This window comes from Pan paniscus, chromosome 10, assembly GCF_029289425.2.
Source record: "Pan paniscus chromosome 10, NHGRI_mPanPan1-v2.0_pri, whole genome shotgun sequence".
In the NCBI taxonomy this organism is placed as follows: Eukaryota; Metazoa; Chordata; class Mammalia; order Primates; family Hominidae; genus Pan; species Pan paniscus.
Window position 1 is genome coordinate 65,599,657 of NC_073259.2, and position 23,417 is coordinate 65,623,073.

The window sequence follows — 23,417 nt, forward strand, 5'->3', positions numbered from 1 at the left end:
GCATCAGCATCACCTAAAGGACTTACTGAAACAAATTTCAGTCAAAGTCATTTAATGAACAAATTTAGATTGAAATACAGCTTTGGCAGATAGATAAATTTGATATATGTTCACTTCACTTACTGAATAGTGGTGGATAATGTTAACATAATTTTTTCTAACCTTTCTCTTCACTTTGTACATTTTTGCTTTATATATTTCCATGTTCTGTTACTAAATATAAAAAACAGAGATATCTTCAAAGAATATAAAATTTTTTCTGAATATAAAATAATTTTATCTAGACTTGAGAATTCTACATTTCCTCCCTCTTATGTTGTTGTTACCCAAGATGATTTCTTGGGTTCCCATTTGTCTCTTGTATCTTTTCTGTGCAATTTAAAAGTGTTTTCTGTGTAAAGAGCATTTTGTGTGAAAATGTTATATTTTAGCTTCCTTTCTGAACTTAATCTTCTGAGGTTTTTGTTATTAGTTTGTTTTATTCGATTGGCAAAGATCTCCAAATTGAATATGAGAGATGATAGTGGACTTCCTGGTTGTATTTTGCATATTTTGGGGAATGCTTTTAAAAATGTAATGCGTAAACCTACTAAGTAACTGTAGCATTTTGTGAGACATACTTTATCAAGTCAAAAAATTTTCCTTTTTTAGTTCACTAAGAATTTTCTATAATATGTTAGTTTCTGTATCTAGATATTTCTTATTAAATTTAGGTTTTAAAATAGAGGGCATAAAAATATGTTCACTTATGATTTGAAAAAATAAATCTATCATAATTTATTTCCCCTTTTTTATTACTAGTTGTGTTTGTGTTTTTTTCCCATTAGTTTTTGGATTTGTTAATTATCTTTATTTTTAATGTTATTTTAAATGATTTTCATTACATCATTTATTTTTATTATATTTTTTCTTCTACCTCTTTTGGTTTTTTTTTCTAGCATCTTGTTATAAATACTTTCCATGTTTTCAGATTTATACAATTTTTCCTGAATAATTCTTTCCTCCTCACAGGTGTTTTTCTATACTATTTTTATTTTTTAAATTATGAAAAAATGCACATATCAAATTTACCATCTTAACAATTTTTAAGTTCAATTAAAATCATTTTTGATGATTTCATTATTTTTATTTTTATTTTTACCTAAGAATTACTTAGAGTTTTAAGTTTTCTTCTCTAGTATGTGTGATTATGGTTGTATATTTTTTTAAAAAGTAATTTTTTCTTTTGTAGTAACAGCTACAATTTATTGAGCACTTACTAGGTCTTAAATATTTGCTAAATACATATACAGTACTCACAATAGCCCCAGGAAATGATAGATGTATTTAAGTTTTGGATCAATGATTAATGATTAGCTGAGTAGAAAGCTCTTTTCTACCCTATAATAAGCTAGACATTAGAGACCGACATTCCAATTAATAGAATTAACCCTGAATTTATAGAACTGTTTTCTCATAATAATGCACATCTACTGCTAAATGACTACTCTCAAAGTTGCTTTCTTTTTCATGTTCAAAGAAAATTACATTTGCTTTCCTCTGAGTTTTACAATAGAATACCCTTCAGTGCTACTATAGAATCTATTAGGGAATTCTTTGAAATATAAATCAATTTAAGCCCTAACATCAGAGCTTCTCTTCTTGTTGAACTGCTTTGCAGGGGGGAAATGGCATACATATACAAAATAATACTCTCCTGAAACACACAACACTGACTTCCAAGAATACTGATGACTTACTATTTGTCGAACACTGTTACATGCTACCAATGTTAGATGAATCAGGAATCCCTTTTCAGTAACTATGGTTCTTGGAGTCCTGGATAACTTAAAAAAATAGAGACCAGTCTGGCTAAAGAAATTTAAAAGTTCTCTAACTCTCAGCTGGACACCTTGGGAAGTAGAATATGGATATGTCCCACCCAGTTCCCAGGAGAACATCATAAAAAAGTTTATATACATCCCACATCCTCTGCAATATCTCAAAACTCTCTCCTAGTTCCAGCATCCTCCCATCACCACAAATATCAAGAGTATTAATCAAGGAGGGACAAGCCTGCCACTATATCCTTCACTCACAATTCCAAAGATGTTTGTCCTGGAAATTCTGTCTTATTTTCATGAGCTCTTAGCATATCGTGATAGCATGACATCTTCACATCAAGTATACTGCTTGGCTAGCATTGATAATAGTTCAAACAAATAGCAGCAATTTATATACTTCACATCAACTAGGGGAAAGGTGACAAATATTGTAAGACAGCTTGAAGCACAGGTTATCACCAAGGTCTGTGTTTGGGAGATAAAACATACAAGATAAACAGAGGACTAACATTGACTAATTCTGGAGAAACATGGGAAGAACTATAAACAGCTTAGCAGAGAGAAAACAGTTCACTGATTTATAATAAAATCCATTCACAACACTTATTTGTAGTTGCTTTGATGGTAGATAATATTCAAGTTATATTAAAGTGCTTCAAGCAAAATTTAGCAACTCCTGTAAGGCTTCCTGCTGTTCATTATCAAGTTGAGATACACATTCCAACCATAAATCTTCAGGAGTCTGTACCTGAGGCACGACATCATCTAGGCGTTTGGCACAGGGATCTTCATAGTTAATAGTCCCATTAATTTTTTCTTCTGCAATTATTCTGATTATTTTGGGAAAATTGGAATTATTTGGACCAATTACAACTGGGTGGTTACTTTCAATTAGGTCACAGAGAAAACTCAAAGTCTGAATAGCTTCCTATTTATCTTCATGCAGTGGAAGCCATGATAGCCAGTATGAAAGAACTTCATCTACATTTACACAGTTAGGCTTAAAGTTCAAAATCTTCCCTCGTGCGGAGATACAGTTCTCTGTAGCAATGACATTTTTTTTTTGTTTTGGAATTTGCACACTTAATAACTTTTACCAGCAGTGGGACAGCTTCTGAACATAAAGAATGACAATCATCTCCACCAAGCTGTGCCATGACACCCAGGCCGTAAGCAGCAGCTTGCCTGACTTCAGGGTTGTTATCTCACACATTTAGTAGCATTGGCCACCAAAAATAGTCTACATATTTAAATGAAGTTGGACTAAATATTTAAATGAAGTTGGATTGCAGTGCTCTGTGATGTCATCAAATATGCACAATGCCCACTGTCTGCCTAGCCATGGCCTACTTGAACAAATTAGATTTACAATTAATGGAAGTAGTTGTTCAAATCATGGTAAAATCTTTTCCTTATAAGTACTAAATAATGTGTGCAAAATATCTGATACTTTGGTCAGAATATAAACATCACATTCATCCTCATCTTGCAGAGACATCTCAACCTTTTGATCATAGTTTTCTTCCTGACTTTTAACCTGTCACAATTCTTCGTTTTTAAAGTGCCCTTCAAGTTTTGCTCTCAGTGTTCCTCCCAGTTCTTCCAAGTATTCATCATTAAGGCAATCATCTCCCATAACTTCAACGAACTTTGCAAAATAATTCATTATTTCTGAGAGCACATCTGTATCTGGTTCAGTACCAATAGCCTTGATTAAGGGGTTATGTATGAATTGCCACATCTGTGCAAGATACTCTGGGCCACAAATTCTTGCACATTCCAGGAGAAAAGGCATGGACTCTGCTGCTGCCACTCGAACATTGTCATGGAAATAAAATTTCAGTAAAGGAACCATCAGCTTCACAACTTGTTCTGTATAGTTCACAAACCCTTCCCTTAACTCCTTAGCATAGTAAACCAACATCTGGCAAGCAGTTACTTTTGCTTCAAGTCCTGAAGTTTTAATTCCAAAACGCTGTTGGTCTCCAAGATTTACATGTTGCCAGGCATCATCATCATTCATATTCTCCACATCCTGTGTGTCTAAGAGAGCAACATCAGGTTTAGCTGAAGCAGTCTTAATAAGAGGCTCGATAACCAAGGAAAGGTACTGTTGAAAATCTTTTCCAAGAATTTTATACTTTCTAGCCCATGCTGAAACCATGTAAGAGGTCTGAGGGTCATTATCTTCCGTATTATTTAAGTCTGATTGTGTCTTCAACAAGAGCTGCATCACATTTGATGCATCTTACATAAATTTTTTCTTCCCAACAGCAAGACCAATACTGCTAATGCATGCAATAATTTTTCCTCTCAGAAGCTTGAGTTCCTTCTGAACAGCAAGCTCAGTGATGTGCTTTAGTGAGGACATGAATATATCATAATATGGGACAAATTTTTCTTCTATTGTATCTGCAACTGATGCAATGGTTGCCACAAGTTATTCCAGGGCCAACTTAGTTCCATTCCGAATCAACTCTTCAAGCTTAATCACCAAGACAGAATGTAGATTTTTCACCATACTATCCAAATATAGAACTAGGACTGATTTGGGGCAGTCTTCAATAAAAACAGTAAGAGCAGAAGCTGCATGTGATTGCACACACTGATTACCTTGATTTTGCGTGGTACGTAACAGAGCCGGAATCACTGTTTCATGAAATTTCTTTTGGAAATTGGGTGCAAAATCTGTAGCCATCTGTCCAAGTGTAGTACAGGCTGGAGCCCTCACCCTTGGATGAGGATCCTGGGATATTTTCACAGATTTCCTCTGCTTGCCTCCGCACCATACAGCTTGGATTGATCAGGTTCTTCAGAAGCTGATAAAACTCTTTGCTTTTCTGACAAGTTCACCAGCACCCCTGTGGACGTGGTCGCCGCCATTATGCTCTGTCAAAGCTACCATGACTGGGAAGGAAAATAAGTAATTTTTAAATTGCAGACAACACATATATTAACAAGAAAAATAACACTATAAATTAAAATATGAAGGACAATGAGCACCTCTCCCCTCTAATCCCTTCATTTCATGAATACTTCCCCAGAAGCAACTACTTTCAGTCCTCTGTGTTTCCTATAAACCAGTAGTGAGGTTCAGAAGCTTGATCAGATTCAAGTTCATTTTTGGTGGGTACAGTAGGCAAGAATATAATGTAGGTAGTGTCATGTACTTTTCAGAGAGAGCACTCTTCGTCTCTTACTGAGATGTTAGCAGACATTGACAATAATTACTTAGATGCATTGTTTCTCTAAACCATTCTTTCTTAGCCTTGGCACAACTGAAATTTTGGGCCAGATAATACTTTGCTGTGGGGGCTACCCTGTGCATGGTAAGAGTTTAGCAACATCCCAGGTCTCTACCTGGGATGTAGCACCATCCCCTTCCTATTTGTGATAGCCCAAAGTGTTTGCAGACATTGCCAAATGGCAAAATTTATTGGCTAATAAGTTAAAAAGTGATAAATTAGAATTTTGCCACTCTTAGAGTAGTGATTCTCAATGAAGGGTGATTTGAGATATTTTTAAAAAGATTACCTAAATTCTATTATCCCATCTAAAAAATTAGCAATAATCCACTAAAATCTGCCAGTCAATCATGCTCCAGATTAACTCAGGGGTTTTATTTCTGTCTTCTCTAGCATAAGACATGGTTGAGAGGGGTGTGTGTGTGTGTGTGTGTATGTGTATGTGTATGTGTGTACATGTGTATGTGTATGTGTGTACTTAAGCCCTAGCCTAGTCATTAAGGCCCAGCTCCTTCCCATTCCCTCTCAAAACTTCTTGACACTTTAAGGTATAGTATTATCTTATCCTATAATCAGGAACTCCAAGACACCTTTTCCTATAGAGGAGAGCTGGGAAAGCCAGCTGAGGTTGGTAATAGTTTGTCAGGGAGGTAGGGGATAGGTGGTACCTACATGAAGCAGGCATCCGTGGACAAAGTAGTCTGTTATTAATATATTGTAATACAGTACAGTGTCCTGCCTGGACACACCCTCTTCATTAGCATTTGAAAGAATTAGTTCCTGAAAACTCATATATAAGAGCTCTTATCTCCTTGATCATTTTAGGGAGACCAATGGCAGCTATAAACAGATGTGAGTCTCAAACAATAAAATGCTTTAGTTCAAAAATATGGTTGTATAAAGTGGTATTTTTTGGGTTTTTGGCCATTTCACAGTGGTGAATGCTCTGATCACTTCCAGGAGATGTGCCAGGAGAAACAAGTCATTCCTGTTCTACTTTTGGAAAAGGGACTGGTTTCTCTGTGATATAGTGAGTCACTACAGCAGCTGTATTACTGGAAATTAAAAATGGTTTATCTGGCCATGCGTTGTGTCATAAGGCCATCAAACACGTGGCTCAGTATTGCTAGGGAGCGCTTTTAAAGAGTAAGCTTTATTACCAGAATGAAGGTACTATCTGCTTTTTTAGTGTCCCCTACAAATTTCAGGACCTCAGAGGTATGACTCCAAGAGTAACATATGTGGACATAGGAAGCTGGGCAAGGCGGTGGGCTAACAAGGGTATTTCTTCATAAGTGACAGCAGCAGCATCCGTGGATGGCTGAAATGATACTGTTTAAAATTGTAGGACATACGACAAATACCTTTGCCACAAGAAACATCTGCTAATGAAGTGTTGCATACCTGGCCCCGGCAGTTGATAATGGGCCTGGTGTCATCAGTTGGGCACTATTTGGGTTTGGGGACAAAGAAAGAAAGGAAAGTGCCCAGAAATCACATGGCTTGTTCATCTTTCTGTGACTGGAAGGGACTCAAAGGATCTTTCTAGTCTAGGTGGACTAAAATTAGAGCAAACCTCTGTGTGATCATAAAGGCATGGTGTCACGTGTCTGTGGCCTGTGGATTGCTGAGACAAGTTGAATTTTTCTTACAAGATCAAGCCTTGAGATGAAACTAAGTTCAAAATCTGTGTAGATGGTGCAAATGAGGCATCAGTCTACAGATGCTGAGCAAGAAAAAAGGATTGTGTTTGCTTGGACCAGCAGGAGAATGATAAGTGGCAGAAATAAGATGAAAGGCTCAAAGCAGAAGTTGTTTTGCAGAAACTGACTGAGCTAAAAAAAAGGATGTCTCAGACAGTCTTCTTCTGGTTGTTGTGGCCTTAGATGTTGTTAAGAAGGTGCCTTTAAAGGCTTCAAACTGGCATAGATACTGATGCAGGCATTGTATCTACTACAAATCATACAATTTCAGAAGGGACTTTTTAAAGCAATCATTGCCTGTACTAGTAAGAGAATGAGAAAGAGATTTCTAGCGAATAACCATGGCCTATCAGAGTAGTCACTACAATGTTTTAGGGAGGATAATGCTAAATTTTGCATTTTAGAAAATTTGGTTTGATGCCAGTATAGAGAAAGAGCAAGCAAAAGCAATACAGGAGAGAGAGACTGGATAGAAAAAAATAGAAGATGTATGAGGGAAAAAAGATAAGATATTGATACAAGGAATAGCAACAGGAACAAATGTGATCAGTTGGAAACAGAAAATGTTAAAAAGATACAATTGAAAATATTTGATCAACAATTGAAAATTATAGAAGAAGGAAAATAAAAAGTCTAAGATGTCTCTAGATATTTGACTTCAGTGACTAAGTGAATGGTTGAGGTATTCTCTGAGATAAATAAGAGAAAGAGAAAAAAAGGAAGGTTGGGCACAGTAATAAATCATTCCAATTTGAGAGTTTCTGTGGCATTTTTATTATAAAAAATACTCAGGATGATTAATTCTATGGGCCTGAGTTTTCAGAGATCTTTGTGGGCAGGAGAAACAGAGTTTAGGCTCATTAGTATATTAATGGTACATGTCATACACTCAACAGGAATAGATGAAACCACGCAGGAAGTGCATACGCACCAAGGAGAGCGGGGGTCCCATGATAGAAGCTTGGCAAATGCCATCAAAATGGACTCCCAAATTTACTACATGCTTCAGAAATGTATTTTCTTCCTCTTGTACGGATTAAATTGCTTAATCCAGACAACTCTCCAATCCCAAATGAAGTTGTCCAGTTGCATCTGAAGGACAAAATCGTGGGAAACTACACCACAGATGTAAATGGCATCGCTCAGTTTTTCTTGGACACATATACGTTTACATACCCAAATATCACTTTGAAAGTAAGTTAAACGAAAAGCAAGTAAAATAAAAACAAACAAGCAAACAAAAAACTGCACTGGCTAGCTAAGGTTTAGGTCTATGCGAAATTATATTTATGGAACAGAAATGAAAAGATACACCTTGGTGTGAATCTAGAGTACTGAAAAATAGTTAAATATTAAGAATATAGGCCCTATGAAAAGTAGGTTAAAAATTATTTTAAGAGTCCCGGGAAAAGACAGAAGGATAGCATACATACTAAATTGTATAAAGGAGAATTAGCTGAAAATAAGCAACGCTTCACTTTTATTAAGGAAATAGAAAGAGAATTGTGTTTTTATAGAAGGAAATATTTGAGAAACCCTGTAATCTATTACCTTGGAATAATGTAAAGAATTTCTCTGGATATATTCAAGAGAGAAGTAAACTACTATCTGTAATAATTAAATATCAATCCTTCCTAGATATTTTTAAAGGACTCCTCAGACTTTTTGTGTTGATAATGGTAAATTACTATGGTCAGAGTAAACTCCTTGCTGTATTTCATAAAAACTTTCCCATCTTTCAGCAAAACTTCATATTATGTTATCAGTAGCAAGGTAAACGTTTGCACTCATGGGTTCTTCGTATTATAGTGAGGGAGATATAGCAATCTACGTGCTAGCAAAAGTAATAATTATAGTAAAGAATACAGTAAAATATTTAATGTAATATTATTGAAGTAGGACTTGAATAGACTAAATTGTAAAAACCATAGTGGTCACTCTAGAGTATAACTAGAAAATGGGGAATTGGGTTAGATTTAATGTAGAATGGCTATAAAATTTTCTTGCAGAGATAAAGCAGCATGATGATAAACCATCTTATCAAATATTCTTTCACTCATCCTTTCTCTTTATCCTAAAATACCCGTAATTTTGATTTTTTGTCTAGGCAGCCTACAAGGCCAATGAAAGTTGCCAGGCTCATGGCTGGGTGTTGCCTCAATACCCTCAGCCCGAGTACTTTGCATATCGATTTTACTCCAAGACGAATAGCTTCCTAAAGATTGTCCAAGAGATGGAAGAACTGAGATGCAACCAGCAGAAGAGGGTGCTAGTGCACTACATTCTCAATGTGGAAGACTTTGAAGACAAAGCCTACACAGCAGACTTCAGTTATTTGGTATGAGCTGAAAATATTCTTCCACAACCAAAATTGTTTCTTTTCTTTAAAACTTCTTTGAACCTAATGAGATCCATGTACCTATATGCCACGAGGAAGCTCAAAGTTAACATAAATGATAAAACGTATATAACTGGTATCTATTTTTAAGAAAGGAGGGAAAAGGCCATGCCACCACAACCCATATGCACTCTGTCATTCTCAGACCCTTTCTTCAGAGTTACCCATTTCTATTTGGACATTGCTGGGATCAAACCAGAGTTCTGATATGTACTAGCTTTGTGTTACTTTTTGAAAGCCACTTAAACCTCTAGAGAATCTTAGTTTTTTGTAATATATTGTCTAATCATCAAGATAATTGTTTAATAATACATATAAAGCCCTTTGCCCAACTTCTGGCACACAAAAGATATTAAGTATTAGTTTGATTTTAATATATTGCTATTATGGATTATTTTACACTGTCTAAATGGATGCATGATACTTCATTGAGATTTAGGAAGATGATATAAAATTAATGAAACATGAATTAATTCAATCAGCCAACACTTATTGAATGTTTTTCATATTCCAGGTGCTGTATTAGCAATTGTAACAATAGAAGAAATAGAAAAAGTATAACTGGGGACAAAACATATATTAGAATTACATAAGTGTTACAAATGAAACATGTATGGCCACTGAGGTGTTACAGAAAAATGAATGATTAACTCTAGCTAGAGTTTAGGACAGTGATTATCAGAGTATATTTCCTAGAGTAGCAGTATCAGCATCACCTGGGAATAATTTAGAAATTCTGGGAATAAGTGGCCAGGCGCAGTCACTCACACCTGTAATCCCAGCACTTTGGGGGGCCGAGATGGGCGGATCACGAGGTCAGGAGATCCAGACCATCCTGGCTAACACGGTGAAACCGCGTCTCCACTAAAAACACAAAAAGAAATCAGCCTGGCATGGTGGCGGGCGCCTGTAGTCCCAGTTACTCAGGAGGCTGAGGCAGGAGAATGGCGTGAACCCAGGAGGCGGAGCTTGCAGTGAGCAGAGATGGTGCCACTGCACTCCAACCTGGGTGACAGAGCAAGACTCTGTCTCAAAAAAAAAAAAAAAAAAAAATTCTAGGAATAAGTTAGAAATCTTGTCCTCCGAAGCACATTAAAATTTGACAACCACTAGTTTAGGAAAAAGATATATGCCTATATATTTACATTTATATGTATATACATATTTTTAAGGAAAAAATACATAAAGAGAATATGCCTAAATAGGGTTTTGTGGGATGAATAGGAGTTTTCTGGATGATTAGAGGATATGAGAAACACATTTAAGCTTATTTTAGGAAATAATATAAGAGGTCAAAGATGTCTGAAGTGTATTATTCTGAGAACTAAAGGTGTTTGAGTCTATGTGAAGAATGAAAGTAGTACCACATGATTTCTCACATTTTGCAAACTTAGAATTCTGGAATAGTCTTTTGATACTTCTTTTTTTCGTGCTATTTACTGCATCACCAATTTCTATCACTTTTTCATTATATTACCTCTCGCATTTTTTCTTTCCTTCATCATTTCCACAAACATTAAAATATTTCAAACCAGCAAGGTATGGACACCAAACCATCAGAAAAGGTATAAGTCATAATTCCACTGAAGCCCTTAGCTAAGCCAAGCATGGCTCATTTAGACTGGGGGCAAAGTGGTGGGAGTGGGAGGAGCTGGTTGTGGAGGAGAGGTTCTAGGGAAGCAGGGAGGGGACTCTGGGGAGCTCAGGGAAGTGGCTCTTTACCAACCGGTACAGAAATCCTTCAACATGTCAACAATAATATTGCCATACTGGGGTGTGAGAAATACCAAGCATCCTTGAGTGAGAAGCTGAACCTCTTTTTTTTTTTTTCTTTTTTTTTGAGACAGAGCCTCGCTCAGTCGCCAAGGCTGGAGTGCAGTGGCTCGATCTCCGCTCACTGAAAGCTCCGCGTCCTGGGTTCACGGCATTCTCCTGCCTCGGCCTCCCGAGTAGCTGGGACTACAGGCGCCCGCCACCACGCCCGGCTAATTTTTTCGTATTTTTTTAGTAGAGACGGGGTTTCACCGTGTTAGCCAGGATGGTCGCGATCTCCTGACCTCGTGATCTGCCCGCCTCGGCCTCCCAAAGTACTGGGATTACAGGGAAGCTGAACCTCTTAACTAGTTTTTATAAAGACACTCCCACATGCCCCTGACTTTTGCCTTCTTTTCTGGCCACACCTCTGCTCGACTTAATATCCAATACTTCCTAATCCAGAGCTGAGCCATTTTGCAGGTCTGTGGTGTGAATTGATCTACTTGTCATCAGCTTCCCTCTTGAAATAGCTTAGGTTTGCCCCCCTCTGATCTGATAAGGCCTTTACAATTACTTTACCTCATTTCCATTTTAAATGAGTCTGCTAATAGCCTTTTTCTTCCTCTCTCCCTTCTTCCTTCCTCCCTCCTTTTCTTCTTTCTTTCTTTATTCTGGAAATCTAGAGTGATTTTTTTAAAAAGCAATTAGGATTATTTATTTCACTCCCCTAATTGAAATACAGTTAATGACTGCCTATTTCTATTAAAACAAATACCAGACTCCTTTCTTTTGCCTGCAACACTGTATCTGCTCTGCACCTGTGAAGCTCGCCCGCTTCATTTTGCATCATTCTACACTTCAGCCTTCTTTATTGCAGACACAGAGGGCTTTCATTTTCCTGGACAAGCCATGTGCTTTTCTGGCTCCGAAGCCTCTCACAGGTTTTCCCTTCTGCCCATAACAATCTTCGTTCCCATTTGCTACCACAGTTCCCAACCTGCCTGCACCTCATTTTCCGAGCTGATTCCTCCTCAGCATTCATCTCTTGGCTTAAATGAAACTTTCTAATCTCCTAGACAATTCCAGTCTTCTACATATTCTTTCATAATAGGCTGGGTGGACTTTAATTCTGCCTAGCAGAGTACACATCACAGAGAGAACCCTCAATATCATATTTTAGAATGAATGGATAGAGGCTGAATTAATTTGATTCTCAGGCTTTCAGTAATTAATTTGATACTCAGTCTTTTAAGCTTTTTTCTTAATTGTGTGACCTGACAAATATCAGTACTTCTGTGTGCCTCTTCAGTTTACTCATCTGTTACGAGAGCTGTCTTTCCATTTTGAGAAGTCAGTGAGCTAATATAGCCAACAGTGCTGAGACCTCTCAGGCTCATTAAACTTTGAGCTTTATGCCTTTTTGCAAATGTTCTAGTTCCCAAAACAATATTTTCCAGCTAGTTGAGGCTCAGTTCTTTTTTTATGAACTAATAACCCAAACTTGGCACTTCAGAGATTTAAAGCAATTTTAACATTCAGTGAAATATTAAATGGACTAGGAGTACCAGCTCCTGCAATTTCAAGCTGCAAGATCTTGTGGAAGCTTTAAATTTTCTGCAAGTCTCAGCATCTTTTAAAATAATATTCTAAAACTGTAATTTAAAAATTCAAGGAGTTTGTACTAGATTTCAAGTCTCCAGCCTTTGTTTGCACTTTAGAGATCATAACAAAAGTCTGCTGATGCAAATTTGCACACAGTTGCTGATAAAGGTGAAGTGAGAGAAGCTTTTTTCTGGAGCACCCCCAGCTTGCTACTTTATTTTCTTTTCTTTAAATTTTGGGTGGAGATGGATGAACAGGCCTTGCTTATACCTTGCATATCAAACACACCTTTCAGAAAACCAGACAAGCACTGGGAGACTCTTAATGCCTTTGTGTAACTTTGTTTCACTGAACTAAATAAATTTAGATGTAATTCAGCATTTGCAAATATGAATAAAAAGTTGTTTATTGGTCTTAGAAAACTGTTTTGGAATGTGGAACATTAAATTGCTTTATAGCAAGTTTATCTGTGACTCCTAAATTCTCTTGAATATAGCTATTAGAGTCATATGCTTGTTTACTGGTAACCTGAGTTTACTAGTAAACATGTCAATAGTATTGCTCAGACAAGAAAAGGAGGTAAATCACATTCGTTTATAATTAAATGAAATTTAGTTTCTATCCTCTAAACTTTATGATTATATTTTCATTTTCCTAGGTGATTTCAAAAGGTGTAATCATTCTTCATGGGCAACAGAAAATTGAGATCAACGAAAATGGTGAGGCCTCTAATTTTAGCATATAATTTAATACAAATAGAATGCTTTAATTGGGGTATATTTTACATTTTTCTTTAAAAGTCACAATCCTCCCATTTTAGGACTGTTTACTGCCCCCTAAACTACCCTTGGGGAACATGTAAAGACGTGTGAATAGGCACAATGCCAAATGAAAAAATAATTACTTAATAGTGCATTAATTATATTCCAAACACTACTATAATGGGAAAGGGTCATTGTCCTTCCCTTTCTTTTCCAAGAAAGACAGGTAAGTACTTTTACATTCAAACAAGAAGGGATTTTTTAAAAAGAAACAAAAGTAGACTGAAGTTTGACGTAATAAGAAATGTTCAACTATTTCTTTCTTTTATAATTTATGGAATAGGTTATGAACTCCTCCTAGAAATGCTTTATAAATTAAATTTGGTGGGTTGGGGCAGTCTCTTTGGCAGTGGGTAGGATGGCTAGAAACTCAGTGGAGGGTTTCTGCAAGATGACAGTCAGCTATCTCACCAAAGCACTTTTTCGGTTTGAAATTTTCTTTTCACAGGGAGGAAGGGCATATTTTCCATTTCTATAGACGTTAACCCTGAATCAGTGCCCTCAGTAGATATGCTTGTCTATAGCTTGCATCCTGGAGGAGAAATGGTCACTGACAGCACCGAATTCCGAATTGAGAAATGCTTCGAAAATCAGGTAGGTGCCAAAAATGATTCTTTTTTAATTTGGGGGAAAACTAAGGAGAACTTAAGAGAGTGTTGGGTTTAAACTCCCAATTTTTCATAGAATTGCAAAATGAAAAATAAAAGAAAGCTATGGAGAAGTTAATATGTTGGACGATTGAAGAGTAGCAGGATTATAGCATTCACTTTGGATGTTGTTCCAAATCCAGTTGTTCCTAATAATAATAATATTATTAGGTGGGTAAAGCACAGAAAGCCCTTTTAACTTATGTGTGTTTTTAAAAAAGTTAAGAATAGTCTAAAAGATGATTCTTCTCATATGGCTTGCCATCCTTTTGCCCTTTTATTTTCATTTTCAGGTCGACTTAAATTTTTCTAAAGAAAAAAGTTTACCAGGATCCAATATCGATCTTCAAGTCTCGGCTGCTTCAAACTCTCTTTGTGCTCTTTGGGCTGTAGACCAGAGGGTATTGCTACTAAGGAATTACGGTCAGCTGTCAGCACAAACTGTGAGTGATTAAAACCATCTTTGTTTACCACCAACAGTATAGTTTTATGTCTTTACCTTTGGATAAAAACAGGATACCTTAAATAAACTAGAGGAGAAAAAAATTGTCCAGAATTCCAGGCATAAAAAATATTTTAGGTTAGAAATCATGTACAATGACTCTACTCCAATTATACTGATTCTCTTATGGAAAAAATGAGCAACACTTTTAAAAATAAATAACAATTGCTAAAGGTCTACTATTTGACACTGTCTCTACTGAGTATTCCCGTATCTATTATTTAATTTTATTCTCATATTAATCAACCCTATAGAACTAATGCAGTATTCCCATTTTGATTAATGTCTAATCTTAGGCTCAGGGAGATTTAGTAAATTAACCGAGAACATTCTCTAACAATGTCCTTGAATGAGTCCTCAAAGAGTATTGAGCAGTGCCTTTATCTGGAATGTATTAAAATCCAGTTGAGCCTCATGGACTTTTTGTTAGTTTTAATGTGATTTAGCCAGCAATTATTTAACTGATTAAATAGTATTTCAAAGTTTTTACAGATCTAAGATCCTATACTTTCTCAATATGTGTTTATTTGGTATAGGTATGATGACAGTTCTACACAGGCTATTCATAGGATTATATAGGTTATTTATATGCTGCTTGTGGGGAAAAATGAATTGTTTTCTATGAAAAAATACAGTTGATTCTCTTCTACCATCTAGGTGTATAGTCAGCTATATTCCAGCAAACTACATGGCTATTATTTCAGAGGACTTAACTTAGAAGATGGCCTTAAAGTGCCGTGTCTTGAAGATGAACATATCCTTTACAATGGAATTTATTACACACCTGCATGGGCTGACTTTGGAAAAGATGGCTATGACCTTGTGAAGGTAAGGCAACTAAGTCTTAAAATGGTGAATATATGTGACAATATATAAATAAATAGAAATATTCATGGTGTGGGTTTTTAATCTCAGAATTCTTAGAGTACAAATTTACAATTAGTACTAATGTCTGAGAAATAATATCTCAAATAATGTTATAATAGCAAAAAGACTTAATAAAGTTCTTATATTATAGTAATTATATAATAGTTATATTATAAAGCTATAATAGTTATTCTGTATAGTTATAATAAATTATAAAGTTATAATATATTTTTTAAAGTTGTATTAATATAATTTTATTTAAAAGTTATAAAGTTATAATTATAAAGTTATAAGGTTATTATAATGTTATAATAAGGTTAAGTTATAAGGTCATTAGAACTTCATTATAAAACTATAATAATATTTTAAATAACTAATAATATTATAATATTAGGAAAAGAACTAATATGTGAGGGAATTATCAGCTTTCCTGACATAATATTATGTACATTATATACTGGTGTCTAATATAAATCCCCATTTTGCTCCTACGTCTACCCTCGAATTTGATTTCTACTATTTTAAAGTATTCTACTATATTTAAAGTGTTTATAAGTGAGATAATATCCCTAGTTCAACAAAAATGCCAAATTCAAAGTAGTGAAAGTATAGTGGGGTATGATATGAGATGTCTTTTTTTGTCCTCTCTTATTTAAAGGTTTTTATCAACAGCTCTTAATTAGGAAAATAGAGCAAAAGCCATTAGAATTAGAGAAACTAAGGAACTCAAAGACATGGAATTTAGGAAATGTCAGTGAAGTATCTCTAAATATATGACAATTAGAGATGGAGAAATAAATAAGTGGAAATTGAAAATATACATAGAACAAAAAACCAGTCCAGACTGCTAGTCTATGTTGTTATGTGATCTAAAATTGATTTTATCTTGAAAGGCAACAGGATTAAAGATTTTTTACCAACTCTCACCTCCGGAAACCAGTATTGTGCAAGGATTCTAACCATCTTGAATCTACTGATTACATACCCTTAGGTAAGTCACAGTATAATGCGAAGGGCAGGTGACAGGTTATAATCTCTTAATGCTTTTAAACTGATTGGGAAAAGAGGGGAGGTGATTATTTTCTTTTGCTTTGTCTTTTAATTCATTTAATGTGCCTGTCATGTCAGATGTTAGAAATACAGTGAGAATAATGCAGGTAAATCTTTATATTCATGAAGTTTACATTGAATTTGGGATGCAGACAATATACAAATGGCTGCATATTGTCATTTGTATATTTCTTGTGTTGCTGTAAAGAAATACTTGAGGCTGGGTAATTTACAAAGAAAATAGGGGCCAAGTGCGGTGGCTCACACCTATAATCCCAGCACTTTGGGAGGCTGAGGCAGGCAGATGACCTGAGGTCAGGAGTTTGAGACAAGCCTGGGTAACATGTTGAAACCCTGTTTCTACTAAAAATACAAAAAATTAGCCAGGCATGGTGGTGCACGCCTCTAATCCCAGCTACTCGGGAGGCCGAGGCAGAAGAATCACTTGAACCCAGGAGGCAGAGGTTGCAGTGGGCCAAGATTGTGCCATTGCACTCCAGCTTGGGCAACAAGAGTGAAACTCCTTTAAAAAAAAAAAAAAAAAAGGAAGAAAATAGGTTAAACTGGCTCACGGTTTTGCAGGCTGTACAGCAAACATGGTGCTGGCATCTGCTCTGTTTCTGGGGAGGCCTCAGAAAACTTATAGTCATGGTGAAAGACAAGGGGGAGCAAGTGTCTCACGTGGCCAGTATGGGAGCAAGAAGAGGAGAGGCATCACACACTTTTAAACAATCAGATCTCACAAGAAGTCACTCACCATTGCAAGAACAGCACCAAGCAATGAAGGGTCTGCCCCCATGACCCAAACACTTCCTGCCAGGCCCCACCTCCAACACTGGGGATAACAGTTCAACCTGAGATTTGAGGGGACAAATATTCAAACTATATCAATGGCATAATTTCAGATGGTATTAAGTGTTCTGATAGTTAATCTTTCCTGAATTATTGCTGCATACCAAGCAACATTCTAAGCATTTTACAAATGCCAACCCATTTATTCATCACAGTCTATAGATTGGAAGCTATTATCTGCAATTTATCAATGAGAAAAATGAAGCTTAGGCAGGTTAAGTAACTTGTCCAATGCAACAGACGCTAAATAACAGAGATGGGATTATAATCCAGATGTTCTGATCCCAAAGACCATGTTTCTCTATCGGGAGTTACTATCTCTCAAAGAACTACTGTAAGGAAAATAAAACAAGATAAAGGAAAAGAGCAGAACATCAGAACGCTATTTTATTTTATTTTTATTATTTTTTTATTATTATTGTACTTTAAGTTTTAGGGTACATGTGCACAATGTGCAGGTTAGTTACATATGTATACATGTGCCATGCTGGTGCACTGCACCCACTAACTCGTCATCTAGCATTAGGTATATCTCCCAATGCTATCCCTCCCCCCTCCCCTGACCCCACAACAGTCCCCAGAGTGTGATGTTCCCCTTCCTGTGTCCATGTGTTCTCATTGTTCAATTCCCACCTACGAGTGAGAATATGCGGTGTTTGGTTTTTTGTTATTGCGATAGTTTACTGAGAATGATGATTTCCAATTTCATCCATGTCCCTACAAAGGACATGAACTCATCATTTTTTATGGCTGCATAGTATTCCATGGTGTATATGTGCCACATTTTCTTAATCCAGTCTATCATTGTTGGACATTTGGGTTGGTTCCAAGTCTTTGCTATTGTGAATAGTGCCGCAATAAACATATGTGTGCATGTGTCTTTATAGCAGCATGATTTATAGTCCTTTGGGTATATACCCAGTAATGGGATGGCTGGGTCAAATGGTATTGCTAGTTCTAGATCCCTGAGGAATCGCCACACTGACTTCCACAATGGTTGAACTAGTTTACAGTCCCACCAGCAGTGTAAAAGTGTTCCTATTTCTCCACATCCTCTCCAGCACCTGTTGTTTCCTGACTTTTTAATGATTGCCATTCTAACTGGTGTGAGACGGTATCTCATTGTGGTTTTGATTTGCATTTCTGTGATGGCCAGTGATGGTGAGCATTTTTTCATGTGTTTTTTGGCTGCATAAATGTCTTCTTTTGAGAAGTGTCTGTTCATGTCCTTTGCGCACTTTTTGATGGGGTTGTTTGTTTTTTTCTTGTAAATTTGTTTGAGTTCATTGTAGATTCTGGATATTAGCCCTTTGTCAGATGAGTAGGTTGCAAAAATTTTCTCCCATTTTGTAGGTTGCCTGTTCACTCTGATGGTAGTTTCTTTTGCTGTGCAGAAGCTCTTTAGTTTAATTAGGTCCCATTTGTCAATTTTGGCTTTTGTTGCCATTGCTTTTGGTGTTTTAGACATGAAGTCCTTGCCCATGCCTATGTCCTGAATGGTATTGCCTAGGTTTTCTCCTAGGGTTTTTATGGTTTTAGGTCTAACGTTTAAGTCTTTAATCCATCTTGAATTGATTTTTGTATAAGGTGTAAGGAGGGGATCCAGTTTCAGCTTTCTACATATGGCTAGCCAGTTTTCCCAGCACCATTTATTAAATAGGGAATCCTTTCCCCATTGCTTGTTTTTCTCAGGTTTGTCAAAGATCAGATAGTTGTAGATATGCGGTGTTATTTCTGAGGGCTCTGTTCTGTTCCATTGATCTATATCTCTGTTTTGGTACCAGTACCATGCTGTTTTGGTTCCTGTAGCCTTGTAGTATAGTTTGAAGTCAGGTAGTGTGATGCCTCCAGCTTTGTTCTTTTGGCTCAGGATTGACTTGGCGATGCAGACTCTTTTTTGGTTCCATATGAACTTTAAAGTCGTTTTTTCCAATTCTGTGAAGAAAGTCATTCTTAGCTTGATGGGGATGGCATTGAATCTGTAAATTACCTTGGGCAGTATGGCCATTTTCATATTGATTCTTCCTACCCATGAGCATGGAATGTTCTTCCATTTCTTTGTATCCTCTTTTATTTCCTTGAGCAGTGGTTTGTAGTTCTTCTTGAAGAGGTCCTTCACATCCCTTGTAAGTTGGATTCCTAGGTATTTTATTCTCTTTGAAGCAATTGTGAATGGGAGTTCACTCATGATTTGGCTCTCTGTTTGTCTGTTGTTGGTGTATAAGAATGCTTGTGATTTTTGTACATTGATTTTGTATCCTGAGACTTTGCTGAAGTTGCTTATCAGCTTCAGGAGATTTTGGGCTGAGACAATGGGGTTTTCTAGATATAAAATCATGTCGTCTGCAAACAGGGACAATTTGACTTCCTCTTTTCCTAATTGAATACCCTTTATTTCCTTCTCCTGCCTAATTGCCCTGGCCAGAACTTCCAACACTATGTTGAATAGGAGTGGTGAGAGAGGGCATCCCTGTCTTGTGCCAGTTTTCAAAGGGAATGCTTCCAGTTTTTGCCCATTCAGTATGATATTGGCTGTGGGTTTGTCATAGATAGCTCTTATGATTTTGAGATACGTCCCATCAATACCTAATTTATTGAGAGTTTTTAGCATGAAGGGTTGTTGAATTTTGTCAAAGGCCTTTTCTGCATCTATTGAGATAATCATGTGGTTTTTGTCTTTGGTTCTGTTTATATGCTGGATTACATTTATTGATTTGCATATATTGAACCAGCCTTGCATCCCAGGGATGAAGCCCACTTGATCATGGTGGATAAGCTTTTTGATGTGCTGCTGGATTCAGTTTGCCAGTATTTTATTGAGGATTTTTGCATGAATGTTCATCAAGGATGTTGGTCTAAAATTCTCTTTTTTGGTTGTGTCTCTGCCAGGCTTTGGTATCAGGATGATGCTGGCCTCATAAAATGAGTTAGGGAGGATTCCCTCTTTTTCTATTGATTGGAATAGTTTCAGAAAGAATGATACCAGTTCCTCCTTGTACCTCTGGTAGAATTCAGCTGTGAATCCATCTGGTCCTGGACTCTTTTTCGTTGGTAACCTATTGATTATTGCCACAATTTCAGCTCCTGTTATTGGTCTATTCAGAGATTCAACTTCTTCCTGGTTTAGTCTTGGGAGAGTGTATATGTCAAGGAATTTATCCATTTCTTCTAGATTTTCTAGTTTATTTGCGTAGAGGTGTTTGTAGTATTCTCTGATGGTAGTTTGTATTTCTGTGGGATCGGTGGTGATATCCCCTTTATCATTTTTTATTGCGTCTATTTGATTCTTCTCTCTTTTTTTCTTTATTAGTCTTGCTAGCGGTCTATCAATTTTGTTGATCCTTTCAAAAAACCAGCTCCTGGATTCGTTAATTTTTTGAAGGGTTTTTTGTGTCTCTATTTCCTTCAGTTCTGCTCTGATTTTAGTTATTTCTTGCCTTCTGCTAGCTTTTGAATGTGTTTGCTCTTGCTTTTCTAGTTCTTTTAATTGTGATGTTAGGGTGTCAATTTTGGATCTTTCCTGCTTTCTCTTGTGGGCATTTAGTGCTATAAATTTCCCTCTACACACTGCTTTGAATGTGTCCCAGAGATTCTGGTATGTTGTGTCTTTGTTCTCGTTGGTTTCAAAGAACATCTTTATTTCTGCCTTCATTTTGTTATGTACCCAGTAGTCATTCAGGAGCAGGTTGTTCAGTTTCCATGTAGTTGAGCAGTTTTGAGTGAGATTCTTAATCCTGAGTTCTAGTTTGATTGCACTGTGGTCTGAGAGATAGTTTGTTATAATTTCTATTCTTTTACATTTGCTGAGGAGAGCTTTACTTCTAAGTATGTGGTCAATTTTGGAATAGGTGTGGTGTGGTGCTGAAAAAAATGTATATTCTGTTGATTTGGGGTGGAGAGTTCTGTAGATGTCTATTAGGTCCGTGCAGAGCTGAGTTCAATTCCTGGGTATCCTTGTTGACTTTCTGTCTCATTGATCTGTCTAATGTTGACAGTGGGGTGTTAAAGTCTCCCATTATTAATGTGTGGGAGTCTAAGTCTCTTTGTAGGTCACTCAGGACTTGCTTTATGAATCTTGGTGCTCCTGTATTGGGTGCATATATATTTAGGATAGTTAGCTCTTCATGTTGAATTGATCCCTTTACCATTATGTAATGGCCTTCTTTGTCTCTTTTGATCTTTGTTGGTTTAAAGTCTGTTTTATCAGAGACTAGTATTGCAACCCCTGCCTTTTTTTGTTTTCCATTTGCTTAGTAGATCTTCCTCCATCCTTTTATTTTGAGCCTATGTGTGTCTCTGCCCGTGAGATGGGTTTCCTGAATACAGCACACTGATGGGTCTTGACTCTCTATCCAATTTGCCAGTCTGTGTCTTTTAATTGGAGCATTTAGTCCATTTACATTTAAAGTTAATATTGTTATGTGTGAATTTGATCCTGTCATTATGATGTTAGCTGGTTATTTTGCTCGTTAGTTGATGCAGTTTCTTCCTAGTCTTGATGGTCTTTACATTTTGGCATGATTTTGCAGCGGCTGGTACCGTTTGTTCCTTTCCATGTTTAGCGCTTCCTTCAGGAGCTCTTTTAGGGCAGGCCTGGTGGTGACAAAATCTCTCAGCATTTGCTTGTCTGTAAAGTATTTTCTTTCTCCTTCACTTATGAAGCTTAGTTTGGCTGGATATGAAACTCTGGGTTGAAAATTCTTGTCTTTAAGAATGTTGAATATTGGCCCCCACTCTCTTCTGGCTTGTAGGGTTTCTGCCGAGAGATCCGCTGTTAGTCTGATGGGCTTCCCTTTGAGGGTAACCCGACCTTTCTCTCTGGCTGCCCTTAACATTTTTTCCTTCATTTCAACTTTGGTGAATCTGACAATTATGTGTCTTGGAGTTGCTCTTCTCGAGGAGTACCTTTGTGGCGTTCTCTGTATTTCCTGAATCTGAACATTGGCCTGCCTTACTAGATTGGGGAAGTTCTCCTGGATAATATCCTGCAGAGTGTTTTCCAACTTGGTTCCATTCTCCCCATCACTTTCAGGTACACCAATCAGACGTAGATTTGGTCTTTTCACATAGTCCCATATTTCTTGGAGGCTTTGCTCATTTCTTTTTATTCTTTTTTCTCTAAACTTCCCTTCTCGCTTCATTTCATTCATTTCATCTTCCATCGCTGATACCCTTTCTTCCAGTTGATTGCATCGGCTCCTGAGGCTTCTGCATTCTTCACGTAGATCTCGAGCCTTGGTTTTCAGCTCCATCAGCTCCTTTAAGCACTTCTCTGTATTGGTTATTCTAGTTATGCATTCTTCTAAATTTTTTTCAAAGTTTTCAACTTCTTTGCCTTTGGTTTGAATGTCCTCCTGTAGCTCAGAGTAATTTGATCGTCTGAAGCCGCCTTCTCTCAGCTCGTCAAAGTCATTCTCCATCCAGCTTTGTTCCGTTGCTGGTGAGGAACTGCGTTCCTTTGGAGGAGGAGAGGCGCTCTGCTTTTTAGAGTTTCCAGTTTTTCTGCTCTGTTTTTTCCCCATCTTTGTGGTTTTATCTACTTTTGGTCTTTGATGATGGTGATGTACAGATGGGTTTTTGGTGTGGATGTCCTTTCTGTTTGTTAGTTTTCCTTCTAACAGACAGGACCCTCAGCTGCAGGTCTGTTGGAATACCCTGCCGTGTGAGGTGTCAGTGTGCCCCTGCTGGGGGGTGCCTCCCAGTTAGGCTGCTCAAGGGTCAGGGGTCAGGGACCCACTTGAGGAGGCAGTCTGCCCCTTCTCAGATCTCCAGCTGCATGCTGGGAGAACCACGGCTCTCTTCAAAGCTGTCAGACAGGGACATTTAAGTCTGCAGAGGTTACTGCTGTCTTTTTGTTTGTCTGTGCCCTGCCCCCAGAGGTGGAGCCTACAGAGGCAGGCAGGCCTCCTTGAGCTGTGGTGGACTCCACCCAGTTCAGCTTCCCAGCTGCTTTGTTTACCTAATCAAGCCTGGGCAATGGCGGGCGCCCCTCCCCCAGCCTCGCTGCCGCCTTGCAGTTTGATCTCAGACTGCTGTGCTAGCAACCAGCGAGACTCCGTGGGGTAGGACCCTCCAAGCCAGGTGCGGGATATAATCTCGTGGTGCGCCGTTTTTTAAGCCCGTCGGAAAAGTGCAGTATTCGGGTGGGAGTG

General features: G+C 37.3%; 1 protein-coding gene and 2 pseudogenes across 1 annotated transcript in view; 1 reads left to right on the plus strand and 2 right to left on the minus strand.

The window, feature by feature from the left end:
* The window catches only part of LOC117975311 (ovostatin homolog 2-like), a 110,086-nt gene that overhangs the window by 41,652 nt on the left and 45,017 nt on the right, over positions 1–23,417 (plus strand). Inside the window, 1 exon segment of the mRNA XM_055096493.1 lies at positions 7,898–7,965. Within this exon segment, the coding sequence (XP_054952468.1) occupies positions 7,898–7,965 (68 nt within the window).
* Positions 2,479–3,790, minus strand: LOC117975462 (ran-binding protein 6-like; annotated as a pseudogene).
* LOC129393517 (ran-binding protein 6-like) lies at positions 4,451–4,706 on the minus strand (annotated as a pseudogene).